At 42.9% G+C, this 24,148-nt stretch overlaps 1 protein-coding gene across 2 annotated transcripts; it reads left to right on the top strand.

Moving 5' to 3' along the window:
* Positions 1-18,190: 18,190 nt before the first annotated feature.
* LOC147452228 (uncharacterized) lies at positions 18,191-23,419 on the top strand. Of its 2 annotated transcripts, XM_086518002.1 has the most exons (4): positions 18,191-18,636; positions 18,831-19,391; positions 19,494-19,695; positions 23,204-23,419. In XM_086518002.1, the coding sequence occupies exons 1-2, from the start codon at positions 18,623-18,625 to the stop codon at positions 19,090-19,092; spliced, it is 276 nt and encodes a 91-aa protein (XP_086374128.1). In that variant the 5' UTR covers positions 18,191-18,622; the 3' UTR covers positions 19,093-19,391; positions 19,494-19,695; positions 23,204-23,419. The 2 variants fall into 2 exon arrangements, with proteins under 2 accessions (XP_086374128.1, XP_086374127.1); XM_086518001.1 differs by lacking the exon at positions 19,494-19,695.
* The last annotated feature ends 729 nt before the right edge of the window (positions 23,420-24,148 follow it).

The raw sequence follows: 24,148 nt of genomic DNA, 5'->3' as shown, positions 1-24,148 counted from the left end.
CCTGAGTAGAAGTTTGGCTCTCAAATGCTCTTTTTCCGAGTCTGATTCCTTTGTTGTAATTGTTTCTTCTTCTAAATAATCCGTGGCATCATAGTAGTAATAAAAAAAGACATGTTGCTCCTCTATCATTTTGATAAATACCATTTAGATTGGGATTATATCATAGCCCTCCTCATCACAAAAGTGTGTAGTTGCATTAGGAAATTTCGAAGGTCATTTGGAGGGCCTTCTAAGAAAAATAGAATTTTGACTTTCTCTCTCTAGAAAATAGGTGTGGTAAAAGCAATTGTAAACTTGGAATAACCATTCAAAAAGTGTAGTTACAAGTAGATTATTGCCACAACGTCATAACGGCCGTGATGATTGAAGAATAAATTGTTTTCATTTGCATTTAATGAACGTCGTAGAATTGGAGGGAGTTTCCTATACGTGGAATGTATGACTAAAGGAAAAATGACATATCCTTCCAAACCTGCTCTCTCTTTACTCTCTCTCTGTTTGTGCGCTGACCTCAAAGAAATCCCCCCTTTCTTACACTATTGCATACATGGCTTCTTCTTCCAGCCCCACAAATGTCCTCCTTAAAAGAACCCTCTATCATCTACACATTGACTTGGATCCCCAATATACGCTACTGTGTAAGCGAGGCAAAATTAACATTAAAGTGACACCGATCATGATAGAGAAACTCAGAGCAGAGGAAGCAAAAACACTTAGATATTTGGACAAAAGGCTCACTCTATCCATTGAATCCCATGACCAATGCTTTCCCTGCTTTTGAAAATCCCATTAACTTATTGACCTTTGCAGGTAATGGAGAGAATGGATTGCTTGGTTATTGTAAAGCTCTAAACAGCCAAGAAAAAACTTGTAAAGACATGGTGAAGCACCAAGTAGATGAGATTCATGGACTTTCTAACTTGCATTATGAGGACCAAAAGACTGTAATGCAACGGACACAAGAATCATAGGGATTGCGAACAAAGGTACGGACATTACAAAACAAAGAGACAATGTTAGGCGCTCGTGTGCAAAAGAAGAAACTACAGAATCTTGAAACATTGAAGGTAGGCTCTGACGACCTTAAGAAAAGAATCCAAGCCTTGAGGTGAGCATTGTAAATCGTTTAATTAATTTAAACTAATCTAAGTTTTTGCTTATGTTAGCTATGCTTTCTTTGTAGAGATTCTATCTATCGAGACAAAGATCTTCATGGACCTGACTTTGTTGCAAACTAGAATTGTAGAGTTCTACAATATCACATTCAAAGAGACAGGTGGCATTCTACATTTTGTTTTGAAGCTAGATGAGTGTGAGATTCTTAAAGAGAATAAGCTAGAGTGAGTTACAATCACATTAATGAATAAGGCTCTTTCCAAATGTCCCACTGATGATCCTTCATACTTAAGTGTTCAATCAGAAACAAGCATATGGTGGCTTGGTGCATTTTAGGTAATCTAGTTATTTCCAATTTTGCAACTCTAGCAAGCCCTTTATTGTGCCTAAGTTTTAGATTTATTTTTTGTATCTCATAAGGATTAATCTTGCAGGTAAAGAAAGAAGACCGTGACATTTTATTTTGGGTGTTCCATCAAACCCCTCATTAGAAAAATTTTGAACTCATTTTTGGGCCTTTTAAAAGTGCCACATCATCAAAGTTGTACAAAAGAAAGCAACCTGGTAGACCCCTCTAAATATTGCTTAGAACGCCATGATATGACCTATCATTGGAAAATTCTTGAAAAATGGATTCTAAAGAGCCAAGGTCCGAAAAGTTTGGATGACTTCTATGAAAGTTATGCCATTTTTTTTCAATCAGCCAGGTTTTGTTACCGTTACGATAATCTAAAATCACCTTTTTCTAGATCTACATGAATGCAATGTCCGATACATGCATGCTATATATCAATAGATAGCATTTGAAGAGTAGATTCTAAATATCCAACCTCCAACAAGTTTGGATCTTATTTGCAAAAAAAATACCGATCCCCACTTTTTGAAAGCTATGCCACATCAACAATTCTTACAAGGCCTATTTTTGAATCCAAACTTTTCCTAATGATTCCAGATATCATTGATAAGCAAATGAATCGAGGAGAGGTACTGGCTGTAGATGGGAGAGGAGACTTTCAAGTTCAATGGCATCTTGCAAATGACCTCAAAACACTGAAGTGTATGTATAATTGTGGAACGGGTGCCATGGCAAAGTCTCCATGCTTGTATTGCATGGAGCCTGCAAAGGTGATGGACCCAAAGTGGTGGAGGAAGGCTCCTACTCATCACAATCAAGACTCTAATTTTCGACTAGTTCTGGATAAACCACTTGCTGATGTCCATATTTGTACAGTGCATGCTCTTTGCCGAATTATGAAGAAGTTGGTATATCTGTACATTGGGTTTGCTTGGACAATCAAAAACTCAGCTGAACGAATGTTGCTCTAGAGGCTTTGGATCTAGTTTCGTCAGATATTGGTTTACATGGGGGTAATGTGAAAATCTAGCAGGACGAAAAAAAGGTCAACCAATGAGAAAGATGTACCCTGCAAACCATCCATAGGTGGGGTCAAGGCACGCCATTTTCTATTACTTATACTTATACTTACTAAGGATAATGGGGGAAGGGATTCCGGCCCCCTCCCCCGGACACGCATCATAAGCTCCTTAATCCGACAATGCTTCGGACGTGAGCTTTGCGCACAGGCATGAGAGAGAGAGAGAGAGAGAGAGAGAGACATGCGGGTGTTGTTACTCCTCTGGCAGCTGTGGAGATTACGGGCACTCCTCCTTTGTCAGGCGGTGTTCTCTCCCGCCCCCGGTTACTCGGCATGCGTGAGAGAGAGAGAGAGAGAGAGAGAGAGAAGATGGTAGCCCGCGTACCTTAATGGACGTCCTGCAATATTGGAGTTTGTAGCCAACGCCCCAGCTTTGAATTTATTGCAGCGAGCTGATGTTGAGTGCGTACAATCATTAAGTACCCTCATATCGGCATGCTGGACCCTGGTATGTCGAAGGGAAGGAGAGAGAGAGAGAGAGAGAGAGAGACACACACACACACACAGAGAGTAAGTTATGGCGGCCGCAGGGCTTTAAATCGCTTCCCTCTAACCAGTTGGAACTTGGAAGCAGGAGCATAATTAGCAGATGTAAGCCGTCCTGCTGTAGAGCGACAGAAACATTGAGACAGTTAGAGAGAGAGAGAGGGGAAAACTTGGAGTGCAACTTCCGAGTACCTGCACCCCACTCCCCTCCTTCCTCTTGGCGTGATGATCTCCTCCGTGCTTACACCCTAAAACTCAAGCTCTCTCTGCACGTTAGCTTTTCTGATTTCGTGTGCTCACTTCTCTCTCCTTCGTATGAGCAATCCTTCATCTGACGAGAGCTTCGTAGAGAACTACTCCAGAGCCCTGCAAATGCACATTGCACAGCCATGACAATGCTAGCTGGATGATCCTTGCTCGAGAACCTCTCTCTCTCTCTCTCTCTCTCTCTCTCCATTGTGCAGCGCACTCTGTATGGTACCCATCCACGAAAACATCCAGCAAGCCTCTCTCCCCTATCACTGCAACATCATGGTGTCGCCCCTTTCAGCCAAGCATTGATGGTCTGTGTATGTGTGTGTGTTTGTGTGCGCACGCGAGTACAACACCCCATGTGCAGGGAGGCATGGGATTGCAAGAACGGGGGAGGGGTGCGTGCAGCATCTGCCATGGAAAAAGGTAATTAATACGTGAAGCAAGCTTGGCTATTGTGAATTTGGCCACAGTTCTGGCAGGTCAGGTGGTGGAGCGTCTCCTCAACTGTCCTGCCTCCGACTAGTCTAGGTAGCCACAGAACCACAAAGAGGGAGGGAGGGAGGGAGGGAGGGCGCTCAGTAATCCAGATTCAGCGTATATTTGTGATTCATTTTGGACTTTAAAAAATTGTAAATCCATTTTTTTTGCAAGCGTTTCAGACCCAATCTCCGTTAACAATGTTGAAGCTACCAATAACTTTCACATTTGTAGGACATTGATGTCGTGGAGTGATTTGGGTGCTTCAAATCTCCTTCATACCTACCTTAAGTTATCTTCTGTCTTATATATAATGCAATCAACCCTTGCATGCTCCAATGCTTGCTTCTTTTGAGCTTGCGTGTCTGCTTGCACTCCTCACGCTCCAATTTATGTTCAAGATAAGATAAATTGGAGTTGAAGTGCTTTTTTACCAGGTCTCTTTAAATTTTGTAGGTTTTTTCATATTCAAATTTAAAATTTAAAGATAAATTTCAAATTTCATAGGTGGGATTACATTAAACCTAGAGTTTTACTGAGCATGTCATGTTCATCGCCGCAATAGGAGTTGAATAACCTTGACCCCTACCTTATCATTAGCAATATTCTACTCAGTCCCAGTGTTCGAGAAAAATGTGTCTCAGCTTAATATCGTGCCATTTTAGATTTCAATAATGCCGGTTGAGAGCAAGCGCAAAAGGAGAAAAATAGTGTATGAAATTAAAAAAATTCCTCTTGGCAAATGCAAGAAATTTTTTTTTGTATGTTTTGGGAATGGTTTTCCTCGATCATTTCTATTGACCTACAAATGTTTTGTACTAAGAATAATAATTAGACACATTTCCAATTGTCTATCACTAATACGACTCAAACATTTGAGGCAATTATGAAGGGTTTCGTCACGTGTGCTAACAGTATTGTTGCCGATTGGGCAAGAGTTGGAAACACGTGGATCTTGCCATGGATCCCTCGGCAGCCAGGTAGCCACTGGAGAAGAGCAGAAGAGATGTTGGACGAGTGGGCACTCGCCAAAGAGAGAGAGAGAGAGAGAGAGAGAGAGAGAGAGAGAGCATATGCAAAGGAAGATGCCGCTTACGGGCCATTTCTTCCCAAAGAGTGGCAAACGCAAAAATTGGTCAGTGAATGATGGGCTCTAATGTACATGAAATGCTAATGGATACTGCAATTTTTTATATAAGTTGCCGATTGGGCAGGAGTTGGAGACACACGTGGATCTTGCCATGGATCCTGAATTAGCAGGTAGCCATTGGAGAAGAGCATAAGAGACACTAGACGAGTAGGCACCCAGCACACAAAGAGAGAGAGAGAGAGAGAGAGAGAGAGAGAGAGAGAGAGAGAGCATATGCAAAGGAAGATGCCGCTTACGGGCCATATCTTCCCAAAGAGCAGCAACCGAAACAATTGGCTCAAAGTAGATGCAACAGGTGGGAAATGGCTCCTCCTCTTTACAAAAATAAGCAGCCACTAGAGAAGAGCGGCACATATGTTACATGCATGAGCATGCTAATGGCTATTACATCTACCTATATAAGCTGTCAATTAGGGCAGCAGAGCGAGAGGCTGACAGCGGCGATGAAGATGTGGAGTTGGAGGGAGAGGCTTTCAAAGAGAAGAAAAATGAAGGGGTTGATGAGGAGAAGGGCGGCATGGAGGGGAATAATCTACAACCACCATCATGTAGTAAGGGAAGTTGGGTCACATAGGAACGTGCCTTCCACGTGGAAGATAGTCATTCCCTTGAGGGTAGCAAGACTCACCATTGGTTGTTGCAAGGCCTCCATCATTGTGAGCATAGGGAGCACTTGCCTCTGCGCACTAAATGTATGTGATCATAGAGTAGTGGATTGTCGAGAGCCAGGTCACACTCTCTAAAACGATGATCGCTTGCTATCAAGGAGAGTCATTGATGGTTGCTGCCACTGGCCAAGCAATGCTTGGAAGGTTGTCGGGGAGGGAGAGGTTGGTGGTGGCAATAAAGATGTGGAGTTGGAGGGAGAGGCTTTCAAGGCCATTTCGGAACACTATGTCTGTATCAGATAATGGCCGGTTTGGAGGGGCTCTGGCCTTGCACGTTCCCATCTCTCTCTCTCTCTCTCTCTCTCTCTCTCTCTCTCTCTCTCTCTCTCTCTCTCTCTCTCTCTCTCTCTCTCTCTCTCTCGGCTAAGTGGGATAAATTGTTCGATACTTGGAAAGGTCATACAGTTTTGGGTTTAGAAGCTCTAAACCCAAATATCACCTTATAAATATGATGTGTGTCATGGTAAGAGCCAGAGAGACCCGTCACATGATATTTTTATTTTTAAAATAAAATGTTAAAGTTGGAGTTTCATTAGAAGATCCTTACAAGGACCCCTTCCCGCCCTTGAAGCAGCATGCCCTGTTGTAACAATGTGAGCTCCTCCTCCTCCTTCATGTGGGTTACAAGTGACTATGATTAGTGCGGATCTATATGACGTGTCAGCATCACTACCAAAGTACATTTTGTTATGTTGATTTGACAAGTGCCAGAGCGTCTAGCCCATCCGCCTATCGGTGTTGTCATGGAGTTGTTTCGCCTGCCATGAAGTAGTTCTACCTACCTTATTAGTGCCAACTCTTGACATACTTACACATGTCGTTTATTTTATCACTTTTGGAATTTGTGTGTCATACTTTGAAATTTGAAGGGTCAGTGTGAATAGGAGAAAAGCAATTCTAAAGATGCCACAATGAAGTAGCTGTATTCACAAAAAGTGTCTCTCGATCAACTCACAATCATGTCGCAAATGCCTCTCAAGAGCAGGAAGAAAAGGAAAAAGTCCCACCTGGATTCTAATAAAAATAGTGTAAGAAACTATGTCCTATTTTTAAATCTGAAAGGTGTGTTAAATTTGAAAGATGTGTTCTCGCTCTGAGCCTCCTCCTCCTCCGATCTCTATTAGTCTTTACAGCCACAAACAAAAGCCGAGAGAGAGAGAGAGAGAGAGAGAGAGTGATTTTCTTGATCTTCTTTTGTGAAATGTATCAAGAGTGAGGAGGTTGAGGGTAAGAGGGGCCATGCCGCCACCGAAGGCGGCGCCGTTTTACTAGTGGCTATAATGGCATCCACATTCCATCCGTATGAGCGAGAAATGATCAATGGCATATGCAATGTGTGCAATAATGATCGAGGGAATATGAAAACATATATAGAAAAGCATTTCTATTTTAAAGTAAAATATGCATGGTGTATGTGTTAGCACATCTCTTTCGAAAGTAACAATCCATTCCAATTAATGCAGAGAAATTTTCTCTCAAAACGTTTGTGCTCATGCATCTAAATGTATAATGAGTGTGTCCGGCCTAGGGTAAAAGTCCCCATTTAGAGATGGTGAAGTTGGGAGAGCGATCGCAAAGCCTCTACTCCCTTGATTTAAGCTCGGAGGAGCGCAATCGAAAGCTCTGTGCAGCGGGTTTCTGCAGTAGAGACGACATCGCGTTCGACAATCGGACGGCAAAGAAACATTGCGATCTCTACGTCCTCGTGTAACAAAAAGACGGGTCAGTCAGACGACTCTCAGGGGGGTATATAGAGCCACCGCTGCCAGTGTTAGGAAATAAGACGTAGCTAAATAGATAATTGAGTAGATTACTTAATGGAGAGAGACAAATTTATATACACGAGATTATAGTGTATAGAGAGAGAGAGAGAGAGAGTACACACGATATACGTGGTTCACCCAATGTGGGCTACGTCCACGGGAAAGCAGCCACTCAATGGCTTTGGTACTTCAAAACAAGAAGTAGTCTACAAAGGGATTATACCCTTAATGGAGCTCCCGCCTTGCTTCACTCTCACCACCTCACACTCACCTTGTTGCATCAACTTCACACTATGAAATGTGTGTAGAAATGGCCTCCTTTTATAGGCCAAAAGGGCTGCCCTCTCTTATGAGAGACAGCCATGTGTAGCCGCCCTTGTGCGAATAAGTCCAAATCGGACCCTCCAATCCGCCCATGTGTGGCCGCCTTTGAGAAGACAAGTCCGCTTTTGAATTCGGCCACCGGCCATTGAATTCGGCCACCGGCCACCGGCCATTGACTTCCGACCACCGGCCACCGGCCATTGACTTCCGACCACCGGCCAACCGACCGGTTGTTTTCCGACCACTTTCCAACCGCCGTCCGGCCATAATATTCCGGCGAAAAGGAATATTCCGGCGAAAAAAGTCTCGGGGGGCCTCCGCCCCCGAGGCCTTTAAAGTTGCCCCTGATTCTTGTCCGTGAAAATTTTGGTTTCCGGTGAGTGATTTTCCTTCACGCACGATGGCTTCTCCTCATAATGGGGGCCTTACAAATGTGCGCTTTTACCACAGAAAATTACAAGGGTAAATCAGGCTCCATACTTAACAATCTCCCACTTGGAGACTGATCTCCAAACCAAACCTGTGACTGCTTTCCATTCTGGCTTTTTATCCTTGAATGCCGATTGAAGATGAGAAAAAGCTCAACTTCTCCTTGTTGACCACCTTTGTAAACATGTCTGCAGGATTTTCACTTGTATGCACCTTTCCTAGCTTTAGTTGTCCCTCTTCCAAAAGAGTGCGTATGAAGTGATATCTCACCCCAATGTGCTTTGTCCTTGAATGAAAGGCTGAGTTCTTCGCAAGATGGATAGCGCTTTGGCTATCACTGTACAAGACACAATTGTCTTGTTTGAATCCAAGCTCTTCTAAGAATCTGTGAAGCCACAGAATTTCTTTGCTTGCCTCCGTCATTGCTACATACTCTGCTTCCGTGGTAGAAAGTGAAACCACTTTCTGCAGCTTTGAAGCCCAGCTTACTGCTGTGCCTCCAACCGTGAACACATAGCCAGTAGCGCTCCTTCGAGTATCTTTGTCACCTGCCATATCTGCATCAGCATACCCTTCTAGAAAAATATCAGTTCCTCCAAAATACAAAGCATTTGTTGTTGTCCCTTTTAGATACCTAAGTATCCACTTCACAGCTTGCCAATGCTCTTTACCTGGGTTGTCCATGAACCTACTCACAACTCCCACTGCATGTGCAATGTCTGGCCTTGTCCAGACCATAGCATACATTAGAGAACCTACCACTGCAGCATATGGAACTTTAGACATATAGGCTATCTCCTCTTGTGTCTTTGGACACATATCCTTCGTTAGTTTAAAATGACCAGCCAAAGGTGTAGAAACTGGTTTTGCATTTTGCATTGCAAACCTTTCTAGTACCTTCTTGATGTAATCTTCTTGAGATAGCTTTATTGTCTTCTTCGTCCTGTCCCTTGATATTTTCATACCAAGTATCCTCTTTGCAGCACCTAAATCTTTCATTGAAAAAGATTTGGACAGCTCCTCTTTTAGGTCTTTGATGTCCTGCATGTTAGCACTTGCAATCAACATGTCATCAACATACAACATTAGGATGATGAATTTCCCATCTCCCAAATTCTTCGTGTAGACGCAGTGATCCGAGTTGCATCTTGTGAATCCATGATCCAACATCCATCGATCAAACTTCAAGTACCATTGTCTTGATACTTGCTTTAAACCATACAAGCTCTTCTTTAATCTGCAAACCATTTTCTCCTTACCTTTTACTTCATACCCCTTTGGTTGAAGCATGTAGATTTCCTCCTCTAAGTCACCGTGAGGGAATGCCGTATTTACATCCATTTGCTCGAGATTTAGATCATGAGCAGCCACAAGGCTTAAGACAAGCCTAATTGAGTTCATTTTTACAACAGGAGAAAATATTTCATTGAAGTCAATACCTTTCTTTTGAGAAAAACCTTTTACCACAAGCTTAGATTTGTACCTTTTCTTCCCACCTTCTTCTTCCTTTATCTTGTACACCCATTTGTTTTGAAGTGCCCGCTTACCTTTAGGCAACTCAACCAACTCCCATGTTTGGTTCTGATGTAGTGAGTCCATCTCCACTTGCATGCTCTTCGTCCATTCTTCTTTGGATTCATGTTGCATAGCTTCTTCATATGATTCTGGCTCTCCAGAATCTGAGATCAAGAGATGGTTGAAGGAAGAAACAAACCTTTCTGGAGGTCTACTTGCTCTTGTATATCTTCGAAGAATAGGTTGAGGCTCCTCATTTGGTTGATGTTGTTGCACATTGTCACCGTTTGCAGTCCTTGAGTCTTCACCGTCCTCAAGCTCCATGTACTCATCACCTGTTTCTTTTGTTTTTTTTCTTTCCAAGTAATCTTTGTACATATTTTGTTCATTAAAAATTACATCCCTACTCCTTAAGATTTTACCATCTTCAGGATTCCATAGGCGATACCCAAAGTCTCCTTCTCCATAGCCAATGAAGAAACACTTTTTGGACTTTGCATCTAACTTTGATCTTAGGCTTCTATCTATGTGCATGAAAGCCTCACACCCAAACACTTTGAAAAATGCATAATTCACCGGTTTACCTGTCCATGCCTCTTCTGGAACTCCCCCATCCAATGCCGTTGAGGGTGACCGATTGATTAAGTACACAGACGTACTTACAGCTTCCGCCCAAAGTTCAAGCGGTAGGCCTGCATGTAGCCGCATGCTTCGTGCTCGTTCCATGATTGTCCTGTTCATCCTTTCCGAAATCCCATTTTGTTGAGGTGTCCTTGGGGTTGTCCTTTGCCTCCGAATTCCATTGCTAGCACAAAAGCTTTCAAAAGCTTGGCTGCAATATTCACCTCCATTGTCGGATTTGAGGCATTTAACCTTGGTACCTGTTTCATTCTCCACAAAGGCTTTCCACCTTTGAAATATGGAAAATACATCGGATTTATTCTTCATGACATAAACCCATGTTTTTCTAGTCGCATCGTCTATGAATGTTACATAGTACAATGAGCCACCAAGTGATGGTGTACTTGCAGGACCCCAAACATCAGAATGAACCAACTCAAGTTTTTTATTTTTTCTTTCATTTCCTGATTTTTGAAATTTTACCCTCTTTTGTTTACCATAAACACAATCTTCACAGAACTCTAAGTCCACTTCTTTCAAACCTGGTAGAAGCTTCTTTGTTTGAAGGATTTGCATTCCTTTGGCACTCATATGCCCAAGTCGGTAGTGCCACACCGCACTGTCAACTTCTGTAGTTGCTGCACAAGCTGAAGGTTGCGTGCTAACAGCACACAAGTAAAGTGTACTGACTTTTTCACCCTTGGCAACCACCAAAGATCCCTTTGAGATCTTCCACCGTTTGTTTCCGAATGCAATGTTGTGACCTTCATCGTCCAATTGTCCTGTAGAGATCAAATTTTTGCGAAGAGAAGGAACATGCCTAACATCTTTAAGCTTCCATTCATTTCCGTTAGCAGTTTTGATAGAAACTGTACCTTTGCCGACAATCTCACAAGCTTCATCATCTCCCAAGTATACATACCCAAAATTACCTTTGGTGTAGTCTTGGAAATGTTTCTTGTGTGGTGTCGCATGGAATGAAGCCCCGGAATCTACTATCCAGGAATTAGACACATTGTCTAATGAGAGAATTAGAGCATCTTGCTCTACTTTACCTGCCACATTGGCCTCCGATGTTGGCTTGTTGTCTTGAGACTCTGTCTCCTTCTTCTTCTTGGACCAGCAATCCTTCTTGACGTGGCCCTTCTTGCCGCAGTTCCAACATTCAAGAACTGACTTTGTTCGTGATTTGCTCCGTCTTGAGCGATCACGACCCTTTTGGTTTTTGAACCTCTCCTTAGGCCTTCCTCTTGTTTCCACTGATAGTGCAGCACTTGATGATTCTCCTGTGCTTCTCCTTCGCATTTCCTCGCTTAGAAGAACACCCACAACATCATCAAACTTAAGAGTATTTGTGCCAGAGATAGAATTACTTACAGCCATCACAAGGCTGTCCCAACTATCCGGTAGAGATGATAGTATAAGGAGAGCTCGCACTTCGTCATCGAAATTGATTTTCACTGATCGAAGTTGACTTATGTTTGTGTTAAAGTCATTTAGGTGTTCTGCAACTGAACCATTCTCTGCCATCTTTAGATTGAACAAGCGCTTCATAAGAAATACCTTATTGGATGCCGATGGTTTCTCGTAGAAGTCGTCAAGTGACTTCATCAAGTCCTCCGTGGTCTTCATCTCCGAAACATTGAAGGCCACCGTTGACGCCAAGCTTAACCGGATTGTTCCCAGTGCCTTTCGATCAAGGACAATCCATGCTTCATCTGCCATTGTTGCGGGCTTCTTCGCAAGACCGCCTAGTGGCAAATAGAGGTCCTTCTGGTAGAGATAGTCTTCAATCTGCATCTTCCAATGTTGGTAGTTTTTGCCGTTGAACTTCTCAATCTTGAGCTTCCCCTCCTCCGCCATAACTCCCACTCAATTCAAGGAATCCTTTCCTTGAGATAATTTAGCTACGAGCAAACCTTGCTCTGATACCAGTTGTTAGGAAATAAGACGTAGCTAAATAGATAATTGAGTAGATTACTTAATGGAGAGAGACAAATTTATATACACGAGATTATAGTGTATAGAGAGAGAGAGAGAGTACACACGATATACGTGGTTCACCCAATGTGGGCTACGTCCACGGGAAAGCAGCCACTCAATGGCTTTGGTACTTCAAAACAAGAAGTAGTTTACAAAGGGATTATACCCTTAATGGAGCTCCCGCCTTGCTTCACTCTCACCACCTCACACTCACCTTGTTGCATCAACTTCACACTATGAAATGTGTGTAGAAATGGCCTCCTTTTATAGGCCAAAAGGGCTGCCCTCTCTTATGAGAGACAGCCATGTGTAGCCGCCCTTGTGCGAATAAGTCCAAATCGGACCCTCCAATCCGCCCATGTGTGGCCGCCTTTGAGAAGACAAGTCCGCTTTTGAATTCGGCCACCGGCCACCGGCCATTGACTTCCGACCACCGGCCACCGGCCATTGACTTCCGACCACCGGCCATTGGCCATTGACTACCGGCCACCGGCCAACCGACCGGTTGTTTTCCGACCACTTTCCGACCGCCGTCCGGCCATAATATTCCGGCGAAAAGGAATATTCCGGCGAAAAAAGTCTCGGGGGGCCTCCGCCCCCGAGGCCTTTAAAGTTGCCCCTGATTCTTGTCCGTGAAAATTTTGGTTTCCGGTGAGTGATTTTCCTTCACGCACGATGGCTTCTCCTCATAATGGGGGCCTTACAAATGTGCGCTTTTACCACAGAAAATTACAAGGGTAAATCAGGCTCCATACTTAACAGCCAGCGCATATCGAACACGCATCGGACGCTCCAGAATGGAAGTTGACTGCACTAACCACCGAAGCTTTCGCTTCATAGTGTCTCTGAATTGGTGAAAAGATATTTATATTTTTGAGGCTACGACGGGCCCTAAAAAGGGCCCCGTCTTTTTACTGGCACACTTACCCTAGGCATGTTTCATACTCACATCGACATAAGAGTTTGTGTAGCTAGGTATAATGAATATTGATTTTTTTAGTGGGCTTGGCTTAGTCTTTGAAGGCAAGCTCAACCATTTCACACGGACCAAAAACCAAAAAAGTGCTAGTGTGTGTGCACGCTTGTAAGGCAACGACCTTAAGAACAGATTTATGGCTCGAAATTCGAATTGAGAAATCACCTACCTATACATTGGATAAGCATTATGTACATAGCTTGAAAGCTTTGCACTCTTAAAGCTGTTAGCATCATTCATGTTAGCATCATTCATATATAACATCAAGAAGAAAGAGACTAGAAAATATCCTGAAAAGAGACCTACATAAAAACATCCAAAATTATCATTGTCGAAGTAAATTACTAGGGTAAACATTGTTAACTTGTAAGAATGCGGCGACATGTTTGAGTAATTCAATAATAAGACAAGACCCCTTCTACAATTGCGAGGAACCTCTCAAACAAGAAGAGAAAAGAGGAGGCCAAACGTAATAGGAATAACCCAAATCTGAAGATGAAATAGGAAAGCAAGTTCAACAGTGACACATCAATGCCGACTGATTCCTTTCACTAATTATTTGTGCAGAGTTCGATATCTTTCCATTTTCTAAATGTAGGCAGTTTGCAATGTTAAATCTTTCAAGTCAAATCTGAAGATGAAATAGGAAAGCAAGTTCAACAGTGACACATCAATGCCGCCTGATTCCTTTCACTAATTATTTGTGCAAAGTTCGATATCTTTCCATTTTCTAAATGTAGGCAGTTTGGAATGTTAAATCTTTCAACTCACCTCTTTAGTTTTAATCAAGTTAAGAATCAGTAACAGGTTGGGAAGTCCTGCTCTTCTTGTCTGCACTCAAATAATCAGGTATAACTTCTTTCACCATATTTGGCAAGCAAGGAACCACTACGTGTTTGAGGAAGACCTCGCTATGGCAAGCTTTTGTGAAATCATACAAGAGATCAAAGTGATGACCACATGATCGGAGGCAAACAAGCCTCAGAGGATTGGTCTAGAACAATGCATGTCATGACATCTTGTAATAAGTAAAGCCTAGGAGTAGTTGTGGTTTCTCTGTCAACAAGCAGAAAACATGTAATCCTTTGACCCTCAAGGCTCGGTCTGAGCTCGAGGTTGGTGTATATTTCTGATGTTCTTAATACTATCCACTCACAATTGTGAGTTTTGAAAAAAAAAAAAAACCAGTAACATAACTCAATTTCTTCTCTTTTTGCACAGTTGAAATTTGGTTCTCTTTTCTCTATTTGCAAGAAAGATACCTCCAATGAAAAAAACAAATTTGGTTTTTAGATGCGCATTTTGAGTCACATCGTACATAGGATAAAAGCCCCTACTGAAATGTCTCCCTCTCGATCTGGCTCATCAGTCCTAATTTTCAATCGATCAATAGCTCATTTGAACCACCACCACACATTCTTTGTTGTTTTACGTAAGTGTCTTTGCTTGTTAAACTTGATTTGTAAGCCTAACGTGTGCATCAGCTTTTGCCTTTATTGATACTACTAGGCATGATAGATATACTGAATATCTATACCAAGATGAACCCAGGATAAGCCCAGATTCACCTTTAAAGAAAAGTGTGCGGTATAGACTCATGGTAGCCATCCACAAGACAATATAGCCATCAACTCCATCATGCACAATATAATGTAATTGGCTTATTATCTTGAGAATAGCGGAAATTAATGAGAGTACTTTTGAGAACTTACTTTGTGAGCATAGCGGGTGAACATAATTGAAGATAACAATATAGACATAGCAATTAGTTAACTTGGCATGACCAATAGTTTTGCAAGAGAGAGAATTTATAGAACATGAAAACACTTGTGGACCGGATTTATGTGGAGCCAGTCCCCCCTCCAATAGGCATTTGTATTATGATTTCTTCCATTAAGAGAGACTTGTTACAATACAATCTTTGTGTTGCTTGTGACCTAGGTGATGCAATGAAGATGGAAAGCTTCATGCATCACAAGCATAACATAAACTTTGTGGAAAGATTTTAACTATCCCAAGCCTCAATCCCAAGACCTCAAACACCTTCGAAGGTGGAGAGATCTAGCAGGGAATGAGGGTAGGGAAGAGGAAGAAGAAACATTTCATAGTTAAAGAATTAGTTTCTCAATTATCATCACTCTTCTTGCTAGCATACATAATAGCATAGTAATGAAGATGGAGAAGATGGCAAGCTTAAGCATTGAAGCATGGATCTTGGTTGGATTTGCACTCCATAGCCAAGAGAGTTAGTGTAGGCTCTCAACCTCTACTTGCTTGGAGAAGGAGAGGAGCTCTTGCACTTTGCACAATTCATAACGAGAGTGTTTGTGAGTGTGTGTGGGAGAGTCTACCCCTCAAGCAACCCCCTAGCTTGCTTTGGTCGACCCCCCCTCCCCCTTGTAGCTCATGCTTGAAGCTCATTGGACCCCTCAATGCCTAGCCAATCATAAGCAGGAGTCATACCAAGCAACAAGGGTAGCCTTGGGACAAGTGTCCCCCTTTCCCCTTTGAGAGAGAGGACATGAGAAATGCAAAGTCAATTAATTAAATCTCCTAAATTGTCATTGGACCCCTTGGGTGGCCAACCAATAGGCTTCATGCACACCATGAGGGCAACATGAGGAGAAACTTGACAAGTGTCCCTTTTGCTTTCTTTGTACCAAGCATGCCTTGTGTGAGTGTGTGGGTGTTCTCTCTCATCCCCCTCATGAAGGGCTCGCCCCTTCCTTGTAGGGATTGGATCTTGACTTTTTGACACCTCAAGCCCCTCAAGCTTAGGCCCAGTTCCCACCACAAGCTTGGCCCTTAAGCACTTCAAGCTTGGGCTGGGTTCTCACCTCAAATACAACCCTAGTATCTCAAGCATGACAAGCACATCAAGCATCTTAATCATCAAGCACCTCAAATACAACCCTAGTATCTCAAGCATGACAAGCACATCAAGCATCTTAATCATCAAGCACCTCAATCATCTCAATAATCTCAGTCATAAGGCACCTCAAGCACCTTAAGCTTAGGCCAGGTTCCCACCTCAAGCACCTCAAGCTTGGGCCGCGTTCCCACCTGAAGCTCAGCACTAGCTTACCTAAGGTCAAAGGACTTTTACACTAACTATTGGAGGTCTTCAATGAAGCTAACCCTAAGTTCTTATGCTCCATTGATTACCCTTGCTCTTTGATAAACCATCTCTCGTTTGGGCCCCTTTACCATTGGCCCCGTGTTGATATAGATCTATAAGCACATGTCTATATCTTAACCGTTGTTCCCGATTATTCTCCCACACTAAATGATCAATTTAATATGAGAAAATCATTTGGGTTGTTTAGATATTAAATTTTATGACACACAGTAACAACTACAACATCCCTACTAACATCATCAATGCCCAATAGTAGACATAGGAATAGGCACATGCACAGGCGAGCATACATCAATACAAAGATATGTGGGCAACCTTTTCTAAAACACAAGTAAGCAGACAAGCAACTTGCTTGAATCATTCATGTCTCCATGCGGATTAAAACACTTCCAAGACTCGAGTAGAAAAATTCTATATTTTGGATATTGCCTCATAAGAGGACACTCTATTTATGCAAAGGGTACAAAGTATGCAATCCCACTCACTTGTTGGCATTGTCTGCTTGCAGGTACTGATATAGGCACGGTGCCTACCAAATTGTGTACACATTTAAACCGTACATTCAAGGCTCTATGTTAGAAACACGAAAATAAAACAAATTTAGTCTATCATTCTCCTTGTCTCTATTATACTAACAAGAAATGCCTCTACTATACTAACAAGAGTAAAATAACTAGAGTGTCGAACCACCTGTAAAATATGTCGTGGTATGGCAAACCTTTTGTTGTGCAGGCTTTAACAACAACATGGCTTTCTTTTGGTCATCTTTGGTAAAGTATTGAGCAAACGGCCTCTCAACTTCATGAAGTCTTCGTCCAGTTTGGAGTTTATTAATAAGAATCTCAGCAGATGCTCTAGAGCTTTGAGGAAAAAAGGGGAGGGGGCAGGGGGCACGTGAAGGAGAGAGAGGGGGACAAGCAGATTTTTTAATGCCAATCTCTTTTAAGGTTCTCATTAAGGCTTTAATGACACGTGGAGGGGAGGGTGAAAAGGTGTGTGTGTGTGTGTGTGAGAGAGAGAGAGAGAGAGAGAGAGAGATGTGGACGCGAAGGGGTGCAGAGAGAGACAAAAAAGGCAATATTTGTGCGAGATTATTGCCAACGGGATTCGTCTAGTACCATGCAGAGACAGGGATGTCGATAGAAGATTAGCAGAGTCTTCTGCTATGGAGACAAAGGAATGCCAATAGGTGAGCAGAAGACTGCGTTTTTTTTTAATGCAACAGGTGAGCAGATCGTGTCGAGATGTGTAGGAAGACATGCCTTTTTTCTCTCGTTGTTGTAGCTTGCTGGTGTAGATGTGCCAGGAGATGCTCTCTCTCTCTCTCTCTCTCTCTCTTTGCTTTTACATCGTCACGACAGAATTGATGGACTGTGTGACGCTATCCAGCATGCGGGGCAACTATGAAGACGAATAAGCACCTTGGGGGAGGGAGACAACGAGGGCAGTTGCTGGGCAAACGAACTGGCGCAGATGTTCGATGTGGGTGCGAGAACACTCTAGCGCCAAATCAAAGTTGATGCATTTCTTTGAGTAACTTGCATCAAATAAACCTAAAGCTAAATTAACTAGGGTAGAGGTGCCAGTTTAGAGACGCCCAAGATGAGGGCTCCTGTAACTAGTCCAAAAATCATCAGAAACTACATTTGGATACATGGGCTAGTAGGCCACTTGGCCCTCTACATATGGAAGTAAATTTGTGCCAAAACAGTGCCAGCTGGACCTTGCAATTCTCATTTTTTTAAAACTAGTGTAATAAAAGTTGGAGTGGGTGAGAACCGTACTGTCCCTTGGTACGTGTCTGCTGAGCACAGGAGAGTGAAATGGCAGTTATCGGAGGAAACCACCTTGGGACTCAAAACTAAGCGTCAGTTTTCCCATAAGCCGCTTTTAATTCACCCAAGATTTAACTCTTGTGCTTCAGTTGTGCTACGTTGGTGCTCGTCAGTCGTCCCTGCTCGGCTGGGCATTGCTCGTCACAATCTGCTCGACGTCACTGTGGGGCTGGGCAAAGCTTCTGCGTGCGACGCCATCTTCTAGCCTAACTTCCATCTCGCCCCCTTCTCAATGCTCACATCTCGCCCCCTTCTCAATGCTCGTCTTGAAGCCTGTTGCCTTGCTATGTTGCACGTCAGTCAAAGGAAGGAGGCTCCATTTTCTGCATGCTTAGAAGATGCTGTTGAGACTCGTACAGTTTCAGCTGAATTCGATGATGCACTGCCGGATTCCCACTATTCTGGTGGTCTTCTAGAGCATTCAAATTTATTTGGCCACCGATGAGCTGATGGCATCCCAGGGGTGAGTAGTGCAAGGTTGTTACACCTGCTGGTTGTGTGTGTGACTTTCTTGTTTAGCATTCAAAGCTCCTGTATGCTTCATTGAGGTTGCTTTTAACATGCAGCTATTTATTCTGCGAGGGCCATGCTCCTATTTTTCCTATTTGGTGAAATGAAACGTCAGCTTTGTCAATTAAGCTATTGTTTGCAATGCAGAAGCTTGGCAGGAACATTCATACGTCCGCCAACACCCAATGCCCCCAGGCATTCAACAAGGCCAGCCGATTTGAGGTTCAGTGTTGTATGTCCATTTGCATCAACCTTCCCAGAGCTCGAGTCTCCTGTGGTGGCAGCAGACGCTACAAGCAAAATAGCTAGGATCGGCACCATACCCCACAGAGTTCTCTTTGATGAAGATGAGCTTTTCATCCTCGATTGCACTGCATTGAGAGGGATTACGGATTTGAAGCATCACTGAAAGAGGGGGGCTGCAAGCAAGAAGTCCAGGACAGGGAAGGAGGAGTTCCTTAGCGGCATAGCTGTGAGGGTTTGTGGGCGCTTTGTGGGCCATTTTGGTGTGAATCCCCTTCACTTCTGCTCGTGTCCTTGTCAAATCCACGACCAGCTCCTGCTGATGATGAAGCCTTGTACTGACCTGCTCGATACAGCCACAAAAGCAAGCTCGGGGCAGCCACATAAGGAAGCAAGAGCTGCTGCAAATGCTCGAGCCCCTTCCTCCACATCCTAGTTGTTCCATGTATACAAGATTATCAACTGGTATGTAGCAGCAACTTCAACAATTTCTGCACTTGCTAGGTACTTGACCATGCAGTAATTCTGATATTTGTTTTTTCTGCCCCATGCCTCGTTTTTTTACAGGTTTAGGGTGCTCTAGAAGCTATCACAATTCTCATTAACTATGACATTGTTGACATTGTATTCTTGTCTCTGAACAACACTTAAAAGAGTCTAGATTGGGAGATGACATTGCAAATCTTGTATGTGAAGGTACAAAAGGGCAAGTCTAGAGTAGCATGTAGCTTCAAACATTCAAGAGATAGAAAACGACAAACTTGCTAGAGTAAGTTGCAGCTTCAAAAATTCAGGAGTTACAAAATGGCAGTAGTATTGCCTGCTAGAGTAAGTTGTACTTTAAGTACTTAAAGTAAAACCTCCAAAAAAACTATTTAGATCTGCCTTGTAGTGTTTGGCAAAGTTTCTAGTTGAACTAGCTTTGTGCTTGTTGTCGAGCGCTTCTGAGTTTTTCCATTCGTAGTCTCCTTCTGAGAGCATGGTAGGGTTGGTCTATGTGTAGCGGTCGAAGGAGTAAACCTTGTGTGGTCCCTTGCTCCCAAAGTACAGCTCGCAATCTTTTTTCAAAAAGAGTTTGTTGTGCATCCCATGCCTTTTTGGACTCTTTAGCCTGAGCTGCATCCTCTTTCTGTTGTTTCTGTGTTGCCTTATCTGCAAGAGTTTGCCTTCGCTTTTGCTCCTTCTCTACCTTTTTCTGCTCCTTTGCTTTTGCTATGTCGTCTTTTCGTGCATTCTTGGCCTTCATAGTGTCGATGTACTACGATGAAGTGAGTATGAGACTATTGGTGTAGTCAACGAAAGCCTCTCGAGGTGCTCTTTGAACTGAAGCTTCTCTCATTGCGACTTGCAAGAGGTTAATGATACGTCCTTTCTCTATGGAATCCTTTTGGCTACCTTTGTTATGCCCATTCTCGTTGTTGTATCTCCTAATTTGATGGGTTGGCAATTGGTTTCCCTCTTTCGCATTGCTTGTTGTTTCTTGTACATGGTTTGGATAGTGTAGTGCAGTGGGTATGTTACCATTTGTTGCAGCTGCATCTTGCATGTGAAGCTCTGAACTGTAATCTTCTTCTCGCAGCAAATCCATGAAGCTAATTGTTTGAGAAGTCTCATGTGAATGATCCTTCGGGGTTGTAATGTGACTAGTGTCGACTATGTACCCTTCTTGAATGTAATCATGTTGACCACCTCCATCTTGAGCACTGCCAAGCTGTTCTTGGTTCGCCATGATGTTCAAAGCATGGACTGCTTCTTCTTCGATGTCTTCCCTTACTGGCGTATTTGGAACCTAAGACAAATTGTCCTCCTCGATTCCTTCCTCCTCGTTTGCCATTTCTCTCTCTGTACTAATGTACATGCATGGCATGCCATCAAATTTGCAGGCTGTGTTGTCTAGAGGCCAGATTCCTGTTGTCTTGAAGCCTGCCTTGATGTTGTGCTCATTCAAAGATAGTTGTATTGCTTTTGATGCAATGGCAGCGAGCTCTCTCTTGCTTGCTTGAGATGAAGCTGTCTGATGTTGCCAAACTTGTCTTTGTTTCCGGAAATTTACCTTCAAAGACTTAAAAACAGAGACATCCAATGGTTGCAATTTGTGTGAAGTGTGGGCTGGTAAGGTAAGAATGTCGATGCCGGCATGATAGGCTTTGCTTACAACCGCCAGTGACACATGACTACCATGCCCATCTAAAATGAGCGAATGTCGATTCTGCAATCCCACGTCCTGACCTATGCATTTTTTGAAATGCTCAATCCAAGCTTGAAATAATTCTCCAGTCATCCATGCTTTCTTTTGCATTGCCATGGTTGCGCCTTCTTCAGTCTTCGATGTAGTTGCCAATCATACGGCTGCCCTTGAATATGTAGAAAGAGGGAATGGCTTGTCTGGCTGTATTGACGCAACATAAGACAGTGAGCCACTCCCTTGAGTCACACGTGAGGCCATACACTGACCTCATACCTTTCCTTGCGAGAATCTTCATTCCCTTATCTCGTGATCCTTGGAATCCTGTCTCATCAGCATTCCATATGTTTGTAGGTGGATAGCTACTTTCTGAGTAAAGCTTCTCTAAGTTCTCATAGAGACTTTTGACTATATCTGGGCGAAACCTTGTAGCTCTTGATTGATCCAAACCTTCACAAACTTGAAATACAAGCTCCGGATGTCGCCTTTGAAAACCATCCCACCAACTCCTTCGTGGAATGCCGTTGGTGAAGAGTGTTTCCCGTGTTTGACAAATTTCTGCAACTTTTAACTTTACATCTACTACAGCTACCCCATAACCTGAATGAGACTTTTTGAATATCCACTCTAGTAGCAAAGCTTCTTCTTCCTCCGAGAGGATGGTGGGAGGGCCTTTTCGTTTCTTTTGGGTTCGACCTTCTTCCCAATTGATTATTGCAAACTTACTCATCCCATACAACATGGAGCATTTGTGCAGTGAGAGACCTTGGTCACGAGCACGGAGAGCTTTGGCCATGTCTTGAGCTGTCCATGAAAGAGTGGTACGCCTTTTTGGTTGTGATGGTTGTGTAGCTTCTATCTCCTTTGTTTTCTCATTGTTGTTGTCATCTATTGACTTTGTTGGAGTGGTTGATGCTGGAGGTGAGGGTTTGGGAAATGTTGCCTTTGTTTGAAGCGCTAGAGGTGGTGTTTTACTGATTTTAGAGTGAAACTTCCTCTTTCTCCTGCTGCTCCGAGCATGTTGTACTGATGTTGTAACTGTGGTTTTCCTTGCTGATGATGTTTGGGCATGGCTGTTGGTTCGTGTGCCTCTTACCATTTTGTTTGTTTTAAAACAAAAGTTATTATATCAGAGTCAAACAAACTGTCTTTATACATTACATTGAAAACTAATGAAAATGAGTATGATTAAAAACACGGTTGTTAGCTTACCTTTTGGAGTTAACTCAAGAAAGAATATCAGTCCTCAAACTCTTTGAGAAGATGTGAATAGTCTCTCACCGAAAACTTTTTCTTAGGAGGGGGGGGAGAAGTGCGCTTGGGACTTGCAGCTCGCTTCTCGATTAAGGTTGATGAGCAGGAAGTTGTTGTTGATGAGGAAGCCTTGGGTGATATGAATGGGGCTTTTTTGCGTTGAACTTTGCAGAGGAAAATTAGCATCACATGTACGCGTCCGCAAACAGCATACACGTCCCCCATGCTTGTGAATTAATAGAGATGTGCAGAGTAAATTTTCAAGTTGTGGATGTCTTTCTAGCAAACAACCCTTACACTCACAGGGTGCTACTGAAGCCATAAGTTGTCATAGAATAAAGCTTGCAGAAGCATGCCAGGTATGTGTAGCAGGTTTACTCCTTGAGAGTGTTGGTGTGTGTAGCAGGTGTACTACTTGTGAGTGCTGGTTTGTGGAACAGGTGTAGATCTTGTGGGTGTTGGCTGTTGGCAATGAGTGTATTGCTGAGCAGGAGGTGTAAAATGTGAGGGCTGGTTGCTGGAGGTGAGTGTATTGCTGCTGACAGTGTGAGGTTTTGTGCCAGGACAGTTTGCTGGACTAAATACACAGCTTGAGCTCATCTGAGCTATTACTTAGAGGCTTAATGAGCAGGCATTTTCCCCTGGTTTTAATGGATGAGTGTGTTAATGGGGATCGTTGACTGAATTCAACATGTCGTTTTTTATTTGATATGATAAGCGTACAAGGTATTTTCATGACGGTGTGTTGTGTGTGTCATAATTTGTAGAACTGCTCTTTAATGCATGCTGGAAGTATGATAGCCAATTGCTGACAAGCTGCTACTTAACTGTTGTGCAGGTCCATGATGAAAAGCGAAGGGCGCTTGCTCCATTTGTAGAAAGGGATGCGATGAGAAAAGAAAGACAAGCCCGCCAATTGTAGAAAAGGAAAAGCTTAGTGTTAAATTAATAGTTCTCCTTGTATGGAAAAATAGACACGGTGTAAAAAGTGTCTCTCTTTTGGGACAAAAATGTATCTTTAAATAGTAGTAGTAGTGTCTAATGTGTGTCTCTATTCTGGGCCTCGTACTTTTATTGGCACCTCTACCCTAGTCTTGTTCGATTGAAAGGTGAAATCTTGTTCCTGATATATCTATACTATTATAAAAGGGGGAGGGATCCCCCCCCCCCCCCCCCCCCCCCCGTTTCTTACACATGGCTGCAGTAGCTTCATTCGGCTGGTGTTCCCTGCGCCTCCGAGCACACAGCGAAGAGAGAAGAGCATGAGAGATAGATGGGCGAAGCCGGCCGACCGTACTAGTAGATATAAGAAGGAAATTTCAGCATCACTTCAAACACTTTCAAATGGTACGAAAGCCTAAACAACAATGCCCACAATCATCTAGAAGTATCATTTACCAAATTTCCTTCATAGAAACATACATGCAATTTTTGAAGTACAACTTGTAAGGCACAATGGAGAAAATTCAGCAAATATTAAGTGCAAAACTAATATGATATGTGTGTTTAAAAACCTTTTATTATAAATAAAAAAAGGGACATAACTTTTTTGGAAATGCGCCAAATACATGATCTCCAAGTGATGCCTGGTTTGACTTCTAGGTTCTAAAGATAAAATTCGAATCCAACCAAGAAAAAGAATTTTTTTACAAAAGGGAGGTAGCTATGCAAAAGGACTACTAGAAACAACCAGAGATTAAGCTCAAGGTGGTAAGGAGTACTTTGTCATGCTTCTTTACTATTTTTCCAAAAGCAAGCATGTTCAGAGACCTGCAAGTGCGGA

Source organism: Adiantum capillus-veneris, chromosome 8 (assembly GCF_014529385.1).
Source record: "Adiantum capillus-veneris isolate H3 chromosome 8, ASM1452938v2, whole genome shotgun sequence".
Classification (NCBI taxonomy): domain Eukaryota; kingdom Viridiplantae; phylum Streptophyta; class Polypodiopsida; order Polypodiales; family Pteridaceae; genus Adiantum; species Adiantum capillus-veneris.
Note: the sequence above shows the minus strand (reverse complement) of the source record. Positions and strands in the feature narration are given on the sequence as shown.